At 37.2% G+C, this 16,881-nt stretch overlaps 1 protein-coding gene across 6 annotated transcripts in view; it reads right to left on the minus strand.

The window, feature by feature from the left end:
* Window positions 1–330: 330 nt before the first annotated feature.
* Window positions 331–16,881, minus strand: part of LOC5565253 (beta-1,4-mannosyltransferase egh) — an 87,914-nt gene continuing 71,363 nt past the window's right edge. For all 6 annotated transcript variants that reach the window (XM_021846102.1, XM_021846092.1, XM_021846087.1 and 3 more), the window contains 2 exons: window positions 15,396–16,587; window positions 331–2,657 (listed from right to left, as the gene is read on the minus strand). In XM_021846102.1, coding sequence (XP_021701794.1) covers window positions 2,085–2,657; window positions 15,396–16,199 — 1,377 coding nt within the window. In that variant the 5' untranslated portion in view covers window positions 16,200–16,587 and the 3' untranslated portion in view covers window positions 331–2,084. The remainder of the gene's footprint in view (window positions 2,658–15,395; window positions 16,588–16,881) is intronic.

Raw genomic sequence — 16,881 nt, forward strand, 5'->3', positions numbered from 1 at the left:
GTAATAGCCAAGGACCAGTATTAACAGATCCAAACTATTTGATTGCTTCACGGTTGGAGAGAGAAGTTCTACCTTTTATTATTCAAGGTGTCGAGTAATAAGTGAATAACTCCCATGCAGCTAATCGTAAATGAATGCAGTTGCTCGTTAACACATTAAATAAAACAATTTACAACGTCTTTAGTAGAAGGCTGCACAAATTGAACGATCATTAACATTAGGCAACGGAAAACACGAAACATCCAGTGGCCCAGTGATGAACTGTTCGTTTGACGAACGGGCATTTCTTTTTGTTCCATTTTGTGCGATTGGCTACCTCACCAGTCGATGTGCTTTAATTATATGTTTTTATTAATATGTATCTGAAATTCAATTACAGGTAGAATCAATTGTTTTATATCATCTATGTTGTTGTGTCGAATAATCCTGCATTCGGGACGAATTGTCTGTACATTATGTCACGCTTCGAAAAGGAAAAACTAAAAACAAAGGCTTTGTCAAATGATACTACCATAGTACTCTTTTTTATCAGTAGGAACAGATCTTCGAGTTCAATCAATAGATATTAGAAAGCACTGAGAACAATATCGTCCAGTGAGCTACATCACACTACTTGAATTTTTTGGTAAATAAGATACTAAATTAGAAGCCATTGGTAATAAAATGTGTCACTTTTCATTCTGAGGAACACCAGATTTGATAAGTAGTGCATAGTAATGCATCTACTGGAGAATTAATCACCGTTGCGCTGTTATCATTTCGTAGAATTGGTAGAAGAAAATCAAACAAAGATAAGATCATATGCAAGGAGCGCAAGAAAAACTATCCTTCGCGTGACAAAACATACAAACGATCCGATGATGGTACTCATCGTTATTACGTTATTCCGTTCATATCAAATGGCTGTTTCCATAGAAAAATATATAGAAACATTCCTTAAGCCTAAAACACTACCGATACTGGAATAATTTCTGTTTGCTGGTTTTTAGTTTTGTGTGAGTTTGCTTTACTATTATTTCTTCCAATCAATGGTATAGTAGCGATTATTAACTAGATTTCATGCAGTTCAGTTTTTTGATTTTTTTTGTTTCCGTTTTTATATTTATCTTTTGCCATCATTGCTATATTATTAAATAGATAATGAACAACATGTGTGGACGTAGGTTGTTTTTGATCTGCTATCAATTTCGATTAAATGTGTGTAAGTTATCTACGTTCTGCTTTAAATTTTCGGTTTCAAGTTTCTGTTCTAGTAATGCAGCAGCAATTGTTCTATTTTTTGCGCATTGAAACATAATGTTTGTAAGTAGTTTTGTCCATTGTGATGCGAGTTTTTGTTTTACGTGATTTTCTCGTCTACATACCGAAGAGAGACTATTTTATGGAACGTTAAGCGATGCAAACAACATTTAATGAATAACCCAATGAGAGTGCTTTGAGTAAACGATAACCTGTTAATGACGATGGTGTAGCATTTGAATGTGAATACTTATATCGGGAGCGTACTCCCAGCTTTCCGTAAACGACCAGGAGGAAATGCCAATTACATATTCTACACTTTGGAGAACATAGTTCTCAAATATAATAACTTTACACGTAAAATGTCTATCACGGCAAAATATCGCTACAAGAAAATATACACAAAAATAAATAACAATGAAAATCTCCTGATTTGAAGCAACTCCCTTCTCCTGACACTTTTTCTTAAATTAATACTATTCCAACTAAGTAGAAAAGTGAAGTAAAACGAAAACCATTCGTTCCAGAAACATCTAATTCGTCATTTTCTTAGATAACAAAGCAACATGACTTTCGTTACTTAAAGTATACGTAAGCTTTCCCTGGTGTATCAGAAAAGCAAAATACTATAAAAGAGCTATAAAATATACATGTTCATGATAAACAGCTAACTCACTAATTCTACTTTTCCGCATACGCAAAAAGTTATGGGTCCCTAGAAGCCTACTTTCCGACAGCGTAATGAAGTAGTTCGTCGAACATGGCCCGTTTTTTACCACAATCGAGAGGAAATGTGCCTACCAATATATTAAACCGATAAAGCTTATCCAAACGTAATTCCCGCATTAAACCGTAACAAGCGCCCGGACGTCCTTTTGCACCACGTAAAATTTGTGCTTCTTGCCAACGAGCCCCCAGATAACGGCCACGTTTTCAATGATTACATTGATCGGAATGGTGCACAGGGCCCCGAGAACACAAGCGAAAAATTTCACTACACCAAAACGGTACAGCGAAAACGATTTGATCACTCCGAAAACGTACATGTAAATGTTAAACCCGGCAATGAAGGCGCACAAAAAGTCCACCACGTTCGGACACGGAATCGGATACAGACCGGCGAAGATCATATTCGACGTGGACAGGGGCATCGTGACCCACGAGTAAACGCTAATGCCCAGCAAGAACTTGTTCCGCAGAGGAATGGTGTGCGAGTGGACGACGAGCAGGATTCCCTGGAGCCAACGTTTCCGCTGTTGCAGGAAATCCAGCAGCGTGAACGGAGATTTTTCGTACATTTCGCCTTCGATAAAGTTGAACGTGTATCCCTTGGCGAAGGCGCGCATCGCGAAGAAACAATCTTCGGCGACTGATCCATCGATCCCGTTGTCGAACGAGACTTCCTTCTCAGCGTGGACCTGAAAGCAGAAAGAACAGTTATGAGTTCAATTGTAAAACGGGATAATCTAGTGACTAATTGTGTTAGTTTATATGTGAGTTTAGCCTGAAGTACACAGGCATGTGTCACAGACAAATCGATAAAGGTTGACATTATTAGTGTAGTTTTTCAACAAATGAACTCAAATTTACGGGAACTATACAATCTGACCAATAACCGAAAAAGCAAAAAAAAAAGATTTTTCGAACCATTAAGGGTATTTGTGGAATCACCAAAACATACAATACCCATACTAATTGTGGGATTCTGGTATTTTTTTTATGAAAATTCTGGGATACTGAAGGAACTCATTCGAATTTCGGACAAAATCTTTGGCGTTCCTGTGGAAATCGTTAGAATTTTGATAATAATCCACCAATTCTGACAGAACTTTGAAATTGTGGAGAAAACGGAGAAATCTTTTGAATTTTACAGCGGAATTGAAAACATTCTACCGATATCTTTCGATAAAGCTATAAAATCTCTTCAGAATTTCAAAATATTCACGTAAAAAGCTATTGAAATTGAAATCGTTTACCACATTTTCAGAATTATTATAAGAATTCCAAAACTCATATATGAATTTCAGAACGCTTATTGCAGTGGTCATCAGTGGTCAAGTGACCCACCTCGAAATTTTCAGACTAAGTAGCACGGGCCACAGGTTAATAAGGGCTTCATTTTAACGTCCGAGAATCCGTCATCTTAATCATCGTCATAAACGAAACCTTAATTGCAGTTTTTCTATTCAAAACATAAAATTATTCGATGAAAATATGTTCACTGTTTTTCGGTTTTAGAATAGAATATAGTGAACACATTTTCGTGTAAATTTTCTTAATTAGGAACGAAAAAAACTGCTATTGAATATTCCAAAATGAATGACGGATCCTGACCCCTTGAGGCGAAATATTCGATATTTTTCATGAGTTTTATTACTTTGAAATTGTGACTTCCAATACTCGTATGAATGATGCAAGGCCAAAAGAACATGAATCAGTCATCCATGTAGGGGTAGTGAAGTGTTTTGCCTAACGATATGGAAAAGGAACGATTTAGTTGTGGTGTTTTGAAAATAGCTCTGGGGAACTTAAGTCAAATAATTAGTTAATCTTCTCATAATAGATCACTACTATCAGTGGATCTGTAATGCGTAGAAATTCACCCAAAATACCGAATTTCCTAGCATAGTAGTTCCGCTTTGAATTGCGTAGCAAAATTCACTTTTTTCCATAACACAAACTCTTAATTCCGGTGAACACGTTATACTTCATACTATTGCAACAATTTAATTTGGATTTATCACTGGGCAATACGACACATGAATGTGTTATGTTCTTTATACGCATTTTTATCGGTTGCATATTTTGGATTATGGGACAATTATGCGTACAACGGCAGTACACTTGATGCTTTATGGATAGGAATAAAAATGTTTCACGAGAATTGAGTATAGACTAGTAGATTTGGTAGATCAAAAGGACCTGAACTGCAAAACGATTTGGATTACTTCCAATATCCAATATCTTGTCAAAATTTGTGGACACGTCTATTAAGGCTTAAAGAGTGCGGTAAACCACTAAACGTAGACATCACTCGCTTAGAATAGTCTATGAACATGTGTAGATTATGGTCAAAAATCAGAATTCTGGATGCCTTAGCATTATTCCAGGTCAATTATACATTTTTAAATTCCCTGATACATCGTAACTTATAACAAACAACTGGTCTGTACATTTTTTTGTACCGTCAAACGGGGTAACTTGCAACACTTTTCAACTTCAAATCTATTTGGAAGAAAATTTTAAGGACATAGATGAACCAAATACAATCTGGTATCCTAATCGCTACATAAAGAATGCCATGTGGTATTAATTTTATTATAATTTGGTTTCCTGGGATCAGGAGGGGCTGGAAATGTGCATTTTTCATGCTACCCCTGATGTGGGGTAACATGCAACACACAATGCTGACTGAAGTTTACTATCAAAAATTTTATCAATACCGTGTTTTTAATCATTAAATTATTAACTGCAATAAAAGCATGACAATAAACAGAAACTAGCTACGATAATTTTTGAAAAATCATTATTATTTATTGAATTATAAGTATTGATTCTATCCGATTAAAAAATCAATTGATTTTGTATTTTATTGGTTTAACAAGTCGTCTTGACGGCTAGTAGAAAACCATTCAATAGTTTTAGTGCTACTTTTGTATAAAACGGCAATGGTTTTGAGGTGTTGCTTCACATAACTTATTTTTTAATCATATTCGAACCAAAGCAACGTATCATATATTGATAGCATGTCTTGAAATGGCCTCTGTTGGTCATTGAAAGTAGCTATCTTTATATTTTATGCAAAAAGTTCACAATGACAGATCTGCAAGTTACATTTGATACAGATATTTTAAATTAATCATAGTTTTCACGAAGAAAATATAATAAATTCAAACAATAATGCAATTCATGTAACTTTTCTAGTATTTTATACCAAACGTGTAATAAGTTGGTTGAGGTTCAACAATTGTAATGTAATTTTACAAATAAATGGTCAATCTGGCTTTTTCATGTGTTTTTGATGACAAGCAGCAGAAAACATCTTACCATTGATATTAAAATTGCTGTTGCAAGTTACCCCTCAAGGGTACTCAAAAACGTTTTTAATTATTTTCAGGGTTTGAACGTGAAATTAACAAAACTTTTTTATAGTCCTTTTGTACACTATTAAATACTGTAGTGAATAGCAAATACCTTGAATAATATTTATATCCCGTTTGTGTGGTGCTAGGAACGTTTTTCAGTCTTGTTTTTATACGATCAAATGTGTGATATGATTTTCTCCTCCAGCAAACCAACCAGAGTAGAAATAATAACAAAATCCTCACCAAAACTTTTCTTTTTATAACTAAGGTCATTTAACCGGTGTAACAAATAAGAATAATTTAACTTAATGCTTTAGAAAACGTCGATTCAGTTACATGTCGTTGTGTTGCAAGTTTCACCCCTGTTGTAAGTTACCCCGTTTGACGGTATTTAAACATTTAGTTTCCAAATAATAAATAAGTTCTAAAATGAAATTTATGCGATTTTACTTTACCTGACCCAGAGATGTTCTGGAACAACTTAGTCAACAATACTCTGAATGTATACTTCCCCCTTATTCATGATACTACAACTAATAGTGAAGCAATCCTCAAAATGTCATTGAAATATTGAGTTATGCTCAAATACGAGCAATTAGAATTTGTATGTCAGCCCCGTAGCCTCCGGGTTAAGCAACTTCAACCTTGAGGGCCTTGAAGGATTCTCTTAATAACATGCTGGAATGGTATTGAAAATACCTAACTGATACCCTGGACAATGGTCTGGAGCAATCCCTGCAAAACCTCGGATAGAATATCTGAGAAATGTTTAGATGATTGATTGGAAAAAAACCTGAGATATTAATGTTGCATAGAGTGGTTCAAAATTTAAAAAAGTTTGAAAATCCAATCTCCTATATCATGCTCACCATCAGGCATTACAATCTCATCTGATCACTTTGATCATCTTCGGATGGGGAAGGATATTATCAGCAATCAAAGAGCGCTTTGATATAATTCCATCTCTCTATCAGATGATGATCTTGAAGCTTGTTCGGTGACATATGGGGACAATTTTGTTTTTAATTCGATAACATTGCTATGCTCTCATGGCTCACGGATATTTTACTCAGTTGAGATGACTGATAATAGTAAATCCTACATGGCGAGCATTTTCTTTTGCTTTCAATGCTACATGCTGAATAAGTTAGATTCGTTGATGAACCACTGAGTATGGAAATCCTCTTCAACAAGAAATGCGTGCAGTTTCATGGGAAAATATCACCTTTTTCATGAAATTTAATTTAAGCTTTTATAATCTGTGACGTGATTTACAGGAAAATTGTATCTGCTAAGGTAAAAGTAAGAGGGGCAAAGTAATTAGAGAATCATTTTATTATGAATGTATCACGAAGGAAGCTTTTATTTCACTTTATATTTATTTAATTTTATTTTTGGTGATTAAAACTTATTATATTCTGTTTCTTCATTATTTAAGAAGGATTTCTGCTCATGCGCTTCATTCTCTGATCCTAATACTTGAGAGTTTCGTTTGTGGTCTTCGCGTTTTGCAAAAGAAAATTATGTGCGTAGCCGCAATATGCGTGGCCAAACCAAATTGGATTTCCTCAAAAACCAAAAATAACAAAATGAAATTGGATTTCCTCAAGAAACGAATCATCTATTTACTCCCGCTGATTGAAAACTCAAAAAATAACCGGATGTGACAGCCAGGCTGTTTCGAATCTTTCTGTTATGGCTTTCTGATTCACGGATTGCTCAGATGATAAGATTTCATCTTGAAACAAGAGAGTGAAAGATAAAGTTCAAAAATCAATCAAAGAGCTCCAAGATATTATCCTAATATTTGATCCGTATCTTGCTCAGAAGATCGAAAGATGAGATTAAATGCAATGCCTGCTCACCATCCTTACCACAAAAATAGTGTTTTGTGAAATTTTAAGCTTTCTTTTTCTTCTTTGTGGCGTTACGTCCCAACTGGGACAAAGCCTGCTTCTCAGATAAGTGTTCTTATGAGCACTTCCACAGTTATTAACTGAGAGCTTTCTTTGCCGATTGACCATTTTTGCATGTGTATATCGTGTGGCAGATACGAAGATACTCTATGCCCTGGGAATCGAGAAAATTTTCTTTACGAAAAGATCCGCGATCAGCGGGATTCGAACCCACGACCCTGGTCATGCTGATTCAGCAATGATTTTTCACTATGGGAAGAAAAGTTTGTACTCACATTCCAGTACTAGCGTGTTTGAAACATTTCTCAAAATTTCTCCATAGTAATTTCCACATAAACCTACATCGTCTTTGGCCCACCATTAATTCACTACCTAGAAAGCTGAAAATTTCACAGAACACTATTTTTATGGTAAGGATGGTAAGTAGCATATGGGTGCAAACATTTTTAAATTTTGAATCGCCCTACTGTTTCATTTCCAGGTGGAAATTTCAAATAAACTGTTGAGGTATCTAGAGAAATTCCTGAGAGAATCCTGAATTATAATCGAATAATTAATGAAAATCAACGAGGGAACTCGGGAAATTTTCGTAGGATTTCTTCATGCATTCGTGTAGAAATCAAATGGAAAAATCGGTGAAAAATTACTGGTATAATCTCTGGCGATAATCCTAGAGCTCTCTCAATTTCCAGATTCATTCAACAATAAATGTAGAATTTTGTATTAGCTTTAGACAGCTGAAGGATTTACTGCAGAATATTTTAGAATTAGAATTAGCATTAGAAGGAGCCACTATGAATTTTTGTAACGCCAGATCAGCTGCACTTAGAAAAGGTACCAACCAGATAACTGCGAGTGATCTTTTTTTAGGCAACAATGGCGCCACGTCAGAATGCAGACCAATGAGGAGCAGGGGGAGGAATTGATATAGCATTTAAAACTGGCCCACAATAGACCGGGTATACCCCTGCATCTACGCCAATGTATGCGAGAAGGTATAGGGGTGAAGTAGTTTTATGGCAGAAAGGCTTGCATTTGGTTAGCAAACTGTGTATATAAGGAAACGCGTACTATAATTATGGAAGAATGGAAGCGTAGGGAAACGGTATTTTGTCCGTTGCTGGTTCTAGCGATTGCTATGAACGAATAGTTTAAGAAGTGTGATAGATTAGGTGAAACATCTTGGAATCCAAAGATGTCCGTCACAATGGCCGACTTGTGTCCCTACTTACGTTTACAGAAAACTGTAGAAATAGTAGGCAAACGTTTCTGATCTTGTTATTTTAAGCTTTCTGCTAGTGCATAAAGCTGAAATAAAAAGTGCTCTGTTGTTGGATGCGAGATAAGTGCCTTTGAAGTTTTAGTGCAATAGTAGGATTTAACACTCTTTCACCCTAAGAGTTGAAGATAGAAGCAAGTGATAAATGCAACTAAAAAGTACAAGGAAAGGTACGGGACTGGGATTGAACTCATGACCTTCTGCATGTAAAGCAAAAGCGACAGTCATTCACGCAGCGAACTGGACTATCGAAATTCATACATTTTGCCTTATGAAAGATGGAACGATTATCGCAATACGAACGCTTTATGTATCGTTTTAGCATCACTCCACATCAAGGCGTCGATAGGCGCGGGGTGTACGCACGAGCCTATCGATCGCAAGGTCCTTGGTTCGATTCCAGGTTGCTGCGAAAACTATTTTTGTTTTCAAATTTCGGTTTCATAAGGCAAATTTATGAATTTCAACCCGATTCCTTGTGGCGAATTTTCATAAGGGGTTCCTATGTTTATCGATAGTCCATTTGCCTGAGTGTTAGATCACCAACCACGTATTCACTAAAATTTAATCTAGGATTATTTACAACGACTTTTCCACGAATTGCAGCAGATATTCTTTTTGCTCACGTAGGATATTTTTACATTATGATCCATGAAATTCTTTGAGAATTTCTACAAGATCTTAAGTGACAGTTTTCGTGGGAATTACTACACGAGTTCCTTGAAATTTCCTTGCCACAAATCCTGGAGAAATCGTTTGAAAAGCTCTAGCAGAAAAATGAAGCTATAGGGATATGTGTTGCCGATATGTGGAGGTGAGGTATGATCTATCGATTCATCAGCCTAATTTCAAAAGAGTGATCTAGATCGACAATTTTCCCCGCCGAGAGGTTAAATTATGTATTTAATGGGTTAAAAAACAGAAAGGTTAAGGCAAGCGTAACTTAGTAGATATTTCCGTGAGGTTGGTCGTATAAATCGTTGCAAAATATTTATTGACATATTATTATAAATAGATTACTAATTATAAATAGATTTAGGTACTAAGTACTATTGATTCATAGCTCGAATATTGTAAAAAATATGATCGAAATGAATAGTTTCAATTACAATTTAAGCTCATTTGAATTTGTTTTGCCTGCGTAGCAAAGCTAGTGCTACTATAGGAAAAGACATTAGAAATTAGTCAACTCTCTATAATTCGATATTGAAGCGACGATCAATTAGAAAGTGTACTATTCGGCTTAGGAGTCGCAACCCCTTTTGCTATTCACGCACACACTTATATAAAATATGTTTAAAGAGCAAAACCCTCTCCTTTATCGTAGACTGTGAAGCAGAGTAGACGTGTTTTATTTTAAAGTCCAAACTGAAACGGTAATAAGAATATATTAAAGTGGCGACGACTGGAAAAGTTTTAAGGAAAACGGTTTGTGGTTAGAAAAGTAGCGATATTTGGAAAGTTTCCATATTTTCAGCGGCGTACGGAAGCGTGCAAATTGATTCGCCGTGAGAAAAGAAGAATACATATTTTATTTCTTTACGTTACTTATTGTGTGCAACGGCACTGAACAAAAGGATAGATCTATAGAACGGCGTGGCATTTGATGCGTGGATATATAGCACGGAAAATAGTGAAAAATTAAAAAAAGCAGTGGGTAAAACAGTGAAAGTCTAAAAAAACGAGCATTTGTGACACGTGCTATAGTGAACAGCCCATTTTAATTTTTCCTTTGATTCGTGCCATTACGCCAGTTGTGCCATACGCCATTTTGCATCTCGAAAGTGACGCCGTGTAAAGCTATATCAGTTCATTTGAAGGTCGTAGCATTGGCTTTTGTGTGAACAATAGGGTATTTCAGTTGCAGCCGTGAAACGGTGAGCACCTTTGTAAGCGGAGTAGTGAAAGAGATAGAAAGCAACGCAACCAGCTCGATACAGCCACTTTTGGTGAGAGCCGCCCGAGTGAGGTTGTCTTATTGCGGAGAGCGCCGCATATATCGACGTTTTAGTGTGTTTTGTAGGCGACGGAAAGAGTGCAGGTTTTGGAACGGACTGTGCGATATACCTCAGAGCTATTGTAGTGAGAATTGTGGAGAGCAACTACGGAGAGCGCTCAAGTTTTTGTGTGAGAGAGATCAGTGATAAACAGCAGAGTAAGATTTGCGCAAGCCCGCCGGTGATAACAATTGCACAGTTAAATCGTTATATTGAAGAAATATTGACAAGCCCGCCGTCGAGAAGAGTATTGTTGGATCGTGGTATTGGTGGAGCATCGGCAAGACCGCCGGCAACAATAGTGCACCGTTGGTATAGCTAAGGTAACACGCTGAGGATCGTCATCGAACAGTAAGCAATTTAAATTAAAAGTAAGTGCCTCAATTTTTTTTTGCATATTTGGTTTTTTGTTTTCCTTTAGACTGTGTGTGTAAACTGGTTTCAAACATGTCATTGATTGGAACTGTAGACCACTACGTACGTGGATCCAGCTTTGGCGATTATATGGAGCGCATGAATATTTTGTACTCTTTGAATAATATTTCGGATGCCATCAAGAAAAATTTGTTTATAACTTTAAGTGGGCCGGTAATATTCGAGGAAGTAAAACTAATTTTTCCCGGAGTTGCCATTGAATCGATTGATTACAAACTAATGATACAAAAATTGAAAGAACGGTTGGACAAAGCGAAACCAAACATGTTGTACAGACACAAATTTAATGCGCGTATTCAAGGTATTGATGAGCCGGCTGAAAATTACGTGCTAGGATTGAAATTGTTAGCAAGTCAGTGTGGGTTTGGTGCCCACAGAGATGAGGCTGTTAAGGATAAGATAATATTTGGATTGCGTGATGAGGAATTGAAGCACAAATTATTGATGAAAGATGACATGAAGTTGGAAGAAGTTGAAGAGCTTGTTGTACGTACGGAGTTAGCTAAACTTCGAGCACAGGAATGTAAAGATCGAGATGATACGGTTAGAGGGGTGAACTCTGTTAAATACCGACTAGGGGGTAGAGACGATCGAGAGGACTTAGGTAGATATAGTAGGCCATGGCGCACATATGGTAATCGTAATCGTAGCCGTAGTAGGAGCGTAAGTAGAGAACGTGATCGTGTGAATAATTACAACAATCAGGCACGCAGAAGTTATCGCGAAACTGAATCGAGAGGATACCAGCAGCGTGGCGGCTATGAACATGATAATCCACATGCTAATGTCATATGTAACTATTGCAAAAAGCGGGGCCACGTTAAACGAAATTGTTTTAAGCTAAAGAATCGTAAAACTGTGAATTTTGTAGAGGAACCTCAAGTTGACAGCTATGATTTTAAGAGATTAAGTATCAGGGATTCAGAAGATGAAGATATCGAATACCCGTGTATGATGATTTCGGCTAAAACTAGGATCAGCGAACCATGTCTCGTTAGCGCGATTGTTGGAAAAATCAAATTGAGTATGGAAATCGATTGCGGTGCGGCGGTATCGGTAATCAGTTTAAAGACGTACAAGAAATATTTTGTTCATATTCGGGCTCTCAGCTGCAATAGCCGCCTAGTCGTGGTTAATGGACAACAACTGAACATATACGGGAAAATAGAGGTCGATGTCACGGTAAATAACATTCAGCGTCAAGTTTTCTTGATTATCCTAGACAGTCCGATCAGTTTCGTACCATTAATTGGTAGAAATTGGTTAGACATTTTTTATCCCAACTGGAGAAATATTTTTGGCAACGGTTTCAATATTAACAATTTGAGCAATGACAGGCAGCTGACAGCGTCGGGTAATAGTGAATTAAGTTTAAAATTACGCTTTCCAAAAAATTTTGACAGCGATTTTTCGCATCCTATAATAGGCTTCGAAGCGGATCTCGTTCTTAAGGAAGAAAGACCGGTTTTTAGAAAGGCGTATGAGGTACCATTCAAATTAAAGGGCAAGGTCATTGAGCATTTGGATTCCTTGGAGAAGCAGAATGTCATAACGCCGATCAAGGCATACAATCAAGGCGCATCGAAATCAACTACGATTATTACCTCCTCGACCGACAAACACCACCATACGCATTCCAATCCAAAGGGAAAAACGACTCCGCAGTATGAGTGACTCTGACGAAGAATTTTACGGATTTCCAGAAGTGCCGGCTGTTGCTCAACAGTCGGATAGGATTGATAGGCCTTTCAAACACGTGTGTCGCAGCCCGATAGTCACACGCAGCTCGGCGCGATCTAAACGTGATCATGACCAGACAACGACGAATAGACAAGACCTACAGTAGCGGTGATATACATTTAGTATGTTCACTGAGTCCTGGGAACCGTTCGAGAAGAAGAAAAAAAAACTGTTACGTTATTACGAAAAAATGTTAAGTGTTTGAGAAATTGCAATCAATTATTAATAAGCTAGTGAATTCTGTTTAGAGTATTTAAGACACAAATCATTCGGAAAAGGACATAATTCATTCATAAGTCCTAAGAGAAAATGTTCTGATTTTTTCATGAGTAACATGAGCTCGAATAAGTTCTAAGCAATGTTTTATAAATTAAATGTTCTGATTTCTAATCCTATGATCCTGATGTACGGAAAATACTTTAGAGGGGAGAATTGTACTATTCGGCTTAGGAGTCGCAACCCCTTTTGCTATTCACGCACACACTTATATAAAATATGTTTAAAGAGCAAAACCCGATGTGAAACAATGAAAATGAAATAAAGAACGAAGTCGGTCTCCTTTATCGTAGACTGTGAAGCAGAGTAGACGTGTTTTATTTTAAAGTCCAAACTGAAACGGTAATAAGAATATATTAAAGAAAGAAATCTAGATAAAGAACACAAAACCAGTGTAAATGCGATCCAAGGAGCCGTCGAGGCAGCCATGAAAACTAAATGTTACTATGCACTCTCATGAGAAATCAATGCGATTGGCCAATTAAGGAACCAAAGTTAAATCTCTAGCCGAAACTGGTTCCGTTGGCCTATATTGACCAATGAGATTTTCAAAGCGAAAAAATGGAATATCTCAGCTTTGATATTTTGCACACATAATGTGGATTGAAAGCTTGCATTTGACATATTTGTTATATAAATACGGCTTCCTATATAATTTTTATTTACATTTTCTCTTAGACTGGCCAAAACCGGTGTTTTTACCCTACTGTATTAACTGTATTTGTTCTCAGCTGCGAGCCTATTGCTAAACCGACCCTAGTTTAAATTTGTTGAAAATGCTTTCGTGTTTTTTTTTGTCTGTCGAATATCAGAAGACATTGAGACATATAAAAACAGTAGAATTTGAGAAATAGTAAAACAGTAAAAGTAAAATTGAGAAATATAAAAACAGTAAAAAGTGACCTATTACTAAAAACTATTAAAAACAGAGACTTACAGTGAAAGTAGGACAAGTCTCTGAGAAGAAACCTGCTGGATCATTGGTTCCCCGATTAGCTTTGAGATTTTACAAACATTTTGCGGCTTTATAAAAAAACTATCGTTTCAATAACCTAATAAAACTGTTATGAAAATGTAGGAAATACCTAAATTGTAATCATGTTGTCGAGTAAATCCAAAATAAGAATCATATTGAAACACATGATATCTTGAGTTTGCGTCAAATTTTAAAAATATGCTTTTGTCGCTATCGGCTATGGAAGCAATCAAAATATCTTGTCAGAATATGTGCCTTAGTGTCCAAAGATCCTAATCTATCAAGATATAAACATAAAGCTTCCAAAGATCACGTCATGGGTCTGGCGATATCAAGTTTTGAATATCCTGAGAATCATTCGAGGCACTTTCAAAGCATCACAAAAGTAAGGACTCCGTCTGAAGTATCATTGGCAATTCGCTATTGTAATCCCTTGAGAATCTTTTCAGGGACTACTAATTTGCCCATAAAAGCATAACTGTCCCATATGGATTTTTGAACCAACACCTTTTTTCTTCAGAACATTCATGTTTCAATATATACTTTACTACGCATGTGAAAATTAACTCACTTTGTTTGAAAATGTTATGGAAAACTATGAAGTTGGTGCAGTTTCATTTTAAAATAACATTTTAGATATAACAGTCACTACATGAACTTGCAACCCAAAGAGCAACTGTAAAAGGTGAAATCTGTTCAAGTTAATATTTTTTGCTGATCAACAGAAGCCAAATGAGTTATCTCTGCGGTTATTCTAAATGAATATGGCATGCAGAAATGTACTAGAAAATTGTGAACATTTACATGAAAAGACAAACTTCATAATTTGAGCGCTATTTTATCAATGCCTACTTTATCCATGTGGAACAGTTATGCCTTTATGAGCAGTAACGGTATTTGCAAAAATTCTCACAAATGAAACATGGAACCAAGAATCTATCGAGCGCTTTCAAGTTATCCACCAAGATTGTTAATAAAAGGCTTGGATACAATTATGAAATGCCAGGTATTTGTTGACAATTTTGAATGGATTTCCTAATGGTTTGAAATAAATCAGCAAACACAAAAATTCAGGACATTTTACGAGTTGAAAGTACAGACAAACAGACGTCATACTCTCATCATTGTCCATCGATCACCTTTTTAACGGTCATTTCAAAAATATTGTAGGTGGCCAATCCACCGCCCGCAGCGCTCGCATCTTTTTTGTTCGTGTTTGACGTTTACACACTACCGCCATCTGTTGGCCCGTCGGCCAAACACACCGATTTTAAAATTGGGCGTACATGTCCTCGAGACTATGATTCAGATTGAAATTTGTTCTAAGTGTTACGTCTGTTTGTCTGTGTTGAAAGTTTAAACCCTTAATCACTCAGGCTTACTCAAAACCTACAGAACCTACTGGAAACTTTTCTATTTAATAATGTTGAAGCCATAGCTCATGAAACTTACCTGAGTAACCACGTAGCTACCCTTCCAGCTGAAGAACGGTTTATGGAACATTTTGAACTGCAATCGCAGCTTGCCCATATCATCCGACACGCGGAAGCTGTCTGCCAACGTCGTGAGCCAGTTCACCACATTCTCGTTGGCATAAGTAATCAGTCCTTGTCCGAAGGGATGCTTTCCATCCAGCACGAAATTGATGATTCCACGAACGCTGTTTTCGGTCAGCAGCGTTTCCTCGTCCAAATGCACCACCCAATCGTTATTGTTAAGTACATTTACGCTGTCTTCTAAGCAATACTGCAGAGCTCGCGATTTGAACAGTGCACCGGTTTTGGTTTTGTAATCTTTCGGGACGACAATCTCCCGTGTTCGGCGATGCTTCTGCAGATTCACCGGTTTATCGGTAACGACTTCGATGAGGAAATTTTCCAACCCTGTATCCAAACAGGTGTTCATATTTCGCATGACGTTCGATTTGACTAGATCGGGATAGTCACCTCGGGTTACGACCCGAATGCAGATGAAGGGCGCCAACAGGGGCGACCCTTTCAGTACTACCTTCTCCGGGAAGGCATTGTAGAACACCAGGCCGAAGAAGTTGAACAGCACCTGGGGCAACGTGAGGAATGTAAGCAACCGTAACGTGTACAGCAGAATGGTCGGTATCGTGCCATACTCTTCCCAAGGATCCACCGACACAAAGCTGTTCTCGTTGACTTTTATTCCGCCGGAAAACACTTCGAAAAATATAAGCAACGTGATGAGCAACGCGCAGTGCAGCAGATGCTTCGAAATGGAATTCAGCATTTTCTGCTCTGCTGTTCAAACAGCTACTTTCCGATACTCGATCACGTTTTCTACACGATTTCCGGAATGGACACTTTTGGAGACGTTTTTCGCACCCGCTCCAACGCTTTTAGATTCTTGGAAAATTTCGACAGCTGATTTCACAAATGTTATATAACTTCACTATAAACCTAATGCTAGAACTTCATTTCGCTAATAACTTCGATAGCGACAATTCTTCTTAACACAGCCTTCAGGTTTCGAACGTAGCCCCAGTGGTTGGCCTACGTTGCGCGCTTGACGGATTCCGGTGAGGCATGGCGCCTGGATTTTTCCGTTGAGGTTGGTTCTCGCGTCGTTCTTCTCGCTAGGAAATACTGGTGTGTGTCTGGTGCCCACTCGTGATCACCTGCGGGAAGGAGAATACTTTACTTAAGTTACTGGGGTTTTTAATGCTCGTTTGGCTGTATATTGATACAGGTAATGATGATTACAGAGAGTGCAGATAACAGTTGATAAGCGAGATCAAACAGATAATGGACTTGTGTTCTATTGACATAATTCGAAGCAGAAGTTGCAGGATGTGGGTCGTTCAATTGAGCCTACGACGATAAGATAGTAGTAGATGAAGTCATCCAATAATTGCATTGATTTGTGCATTTTATTGTATTTTCTAATGAGCTTTTAGTTCACTGTTTTCCAA

This window comes from Aedes aegypti, chromosome 1 (assembly GCF_002204515.2).
Source record: "Aedes aegypti strain LVP_AGWG chromosome 1, AaegL5.0 Primary Assembly, whole genome shotgun sequence".
NCBI lineage: Eukaryota > Metazoa > Arthropoda > Insecta > Diptera > Culicidae > Aedes > Aedes aegypti.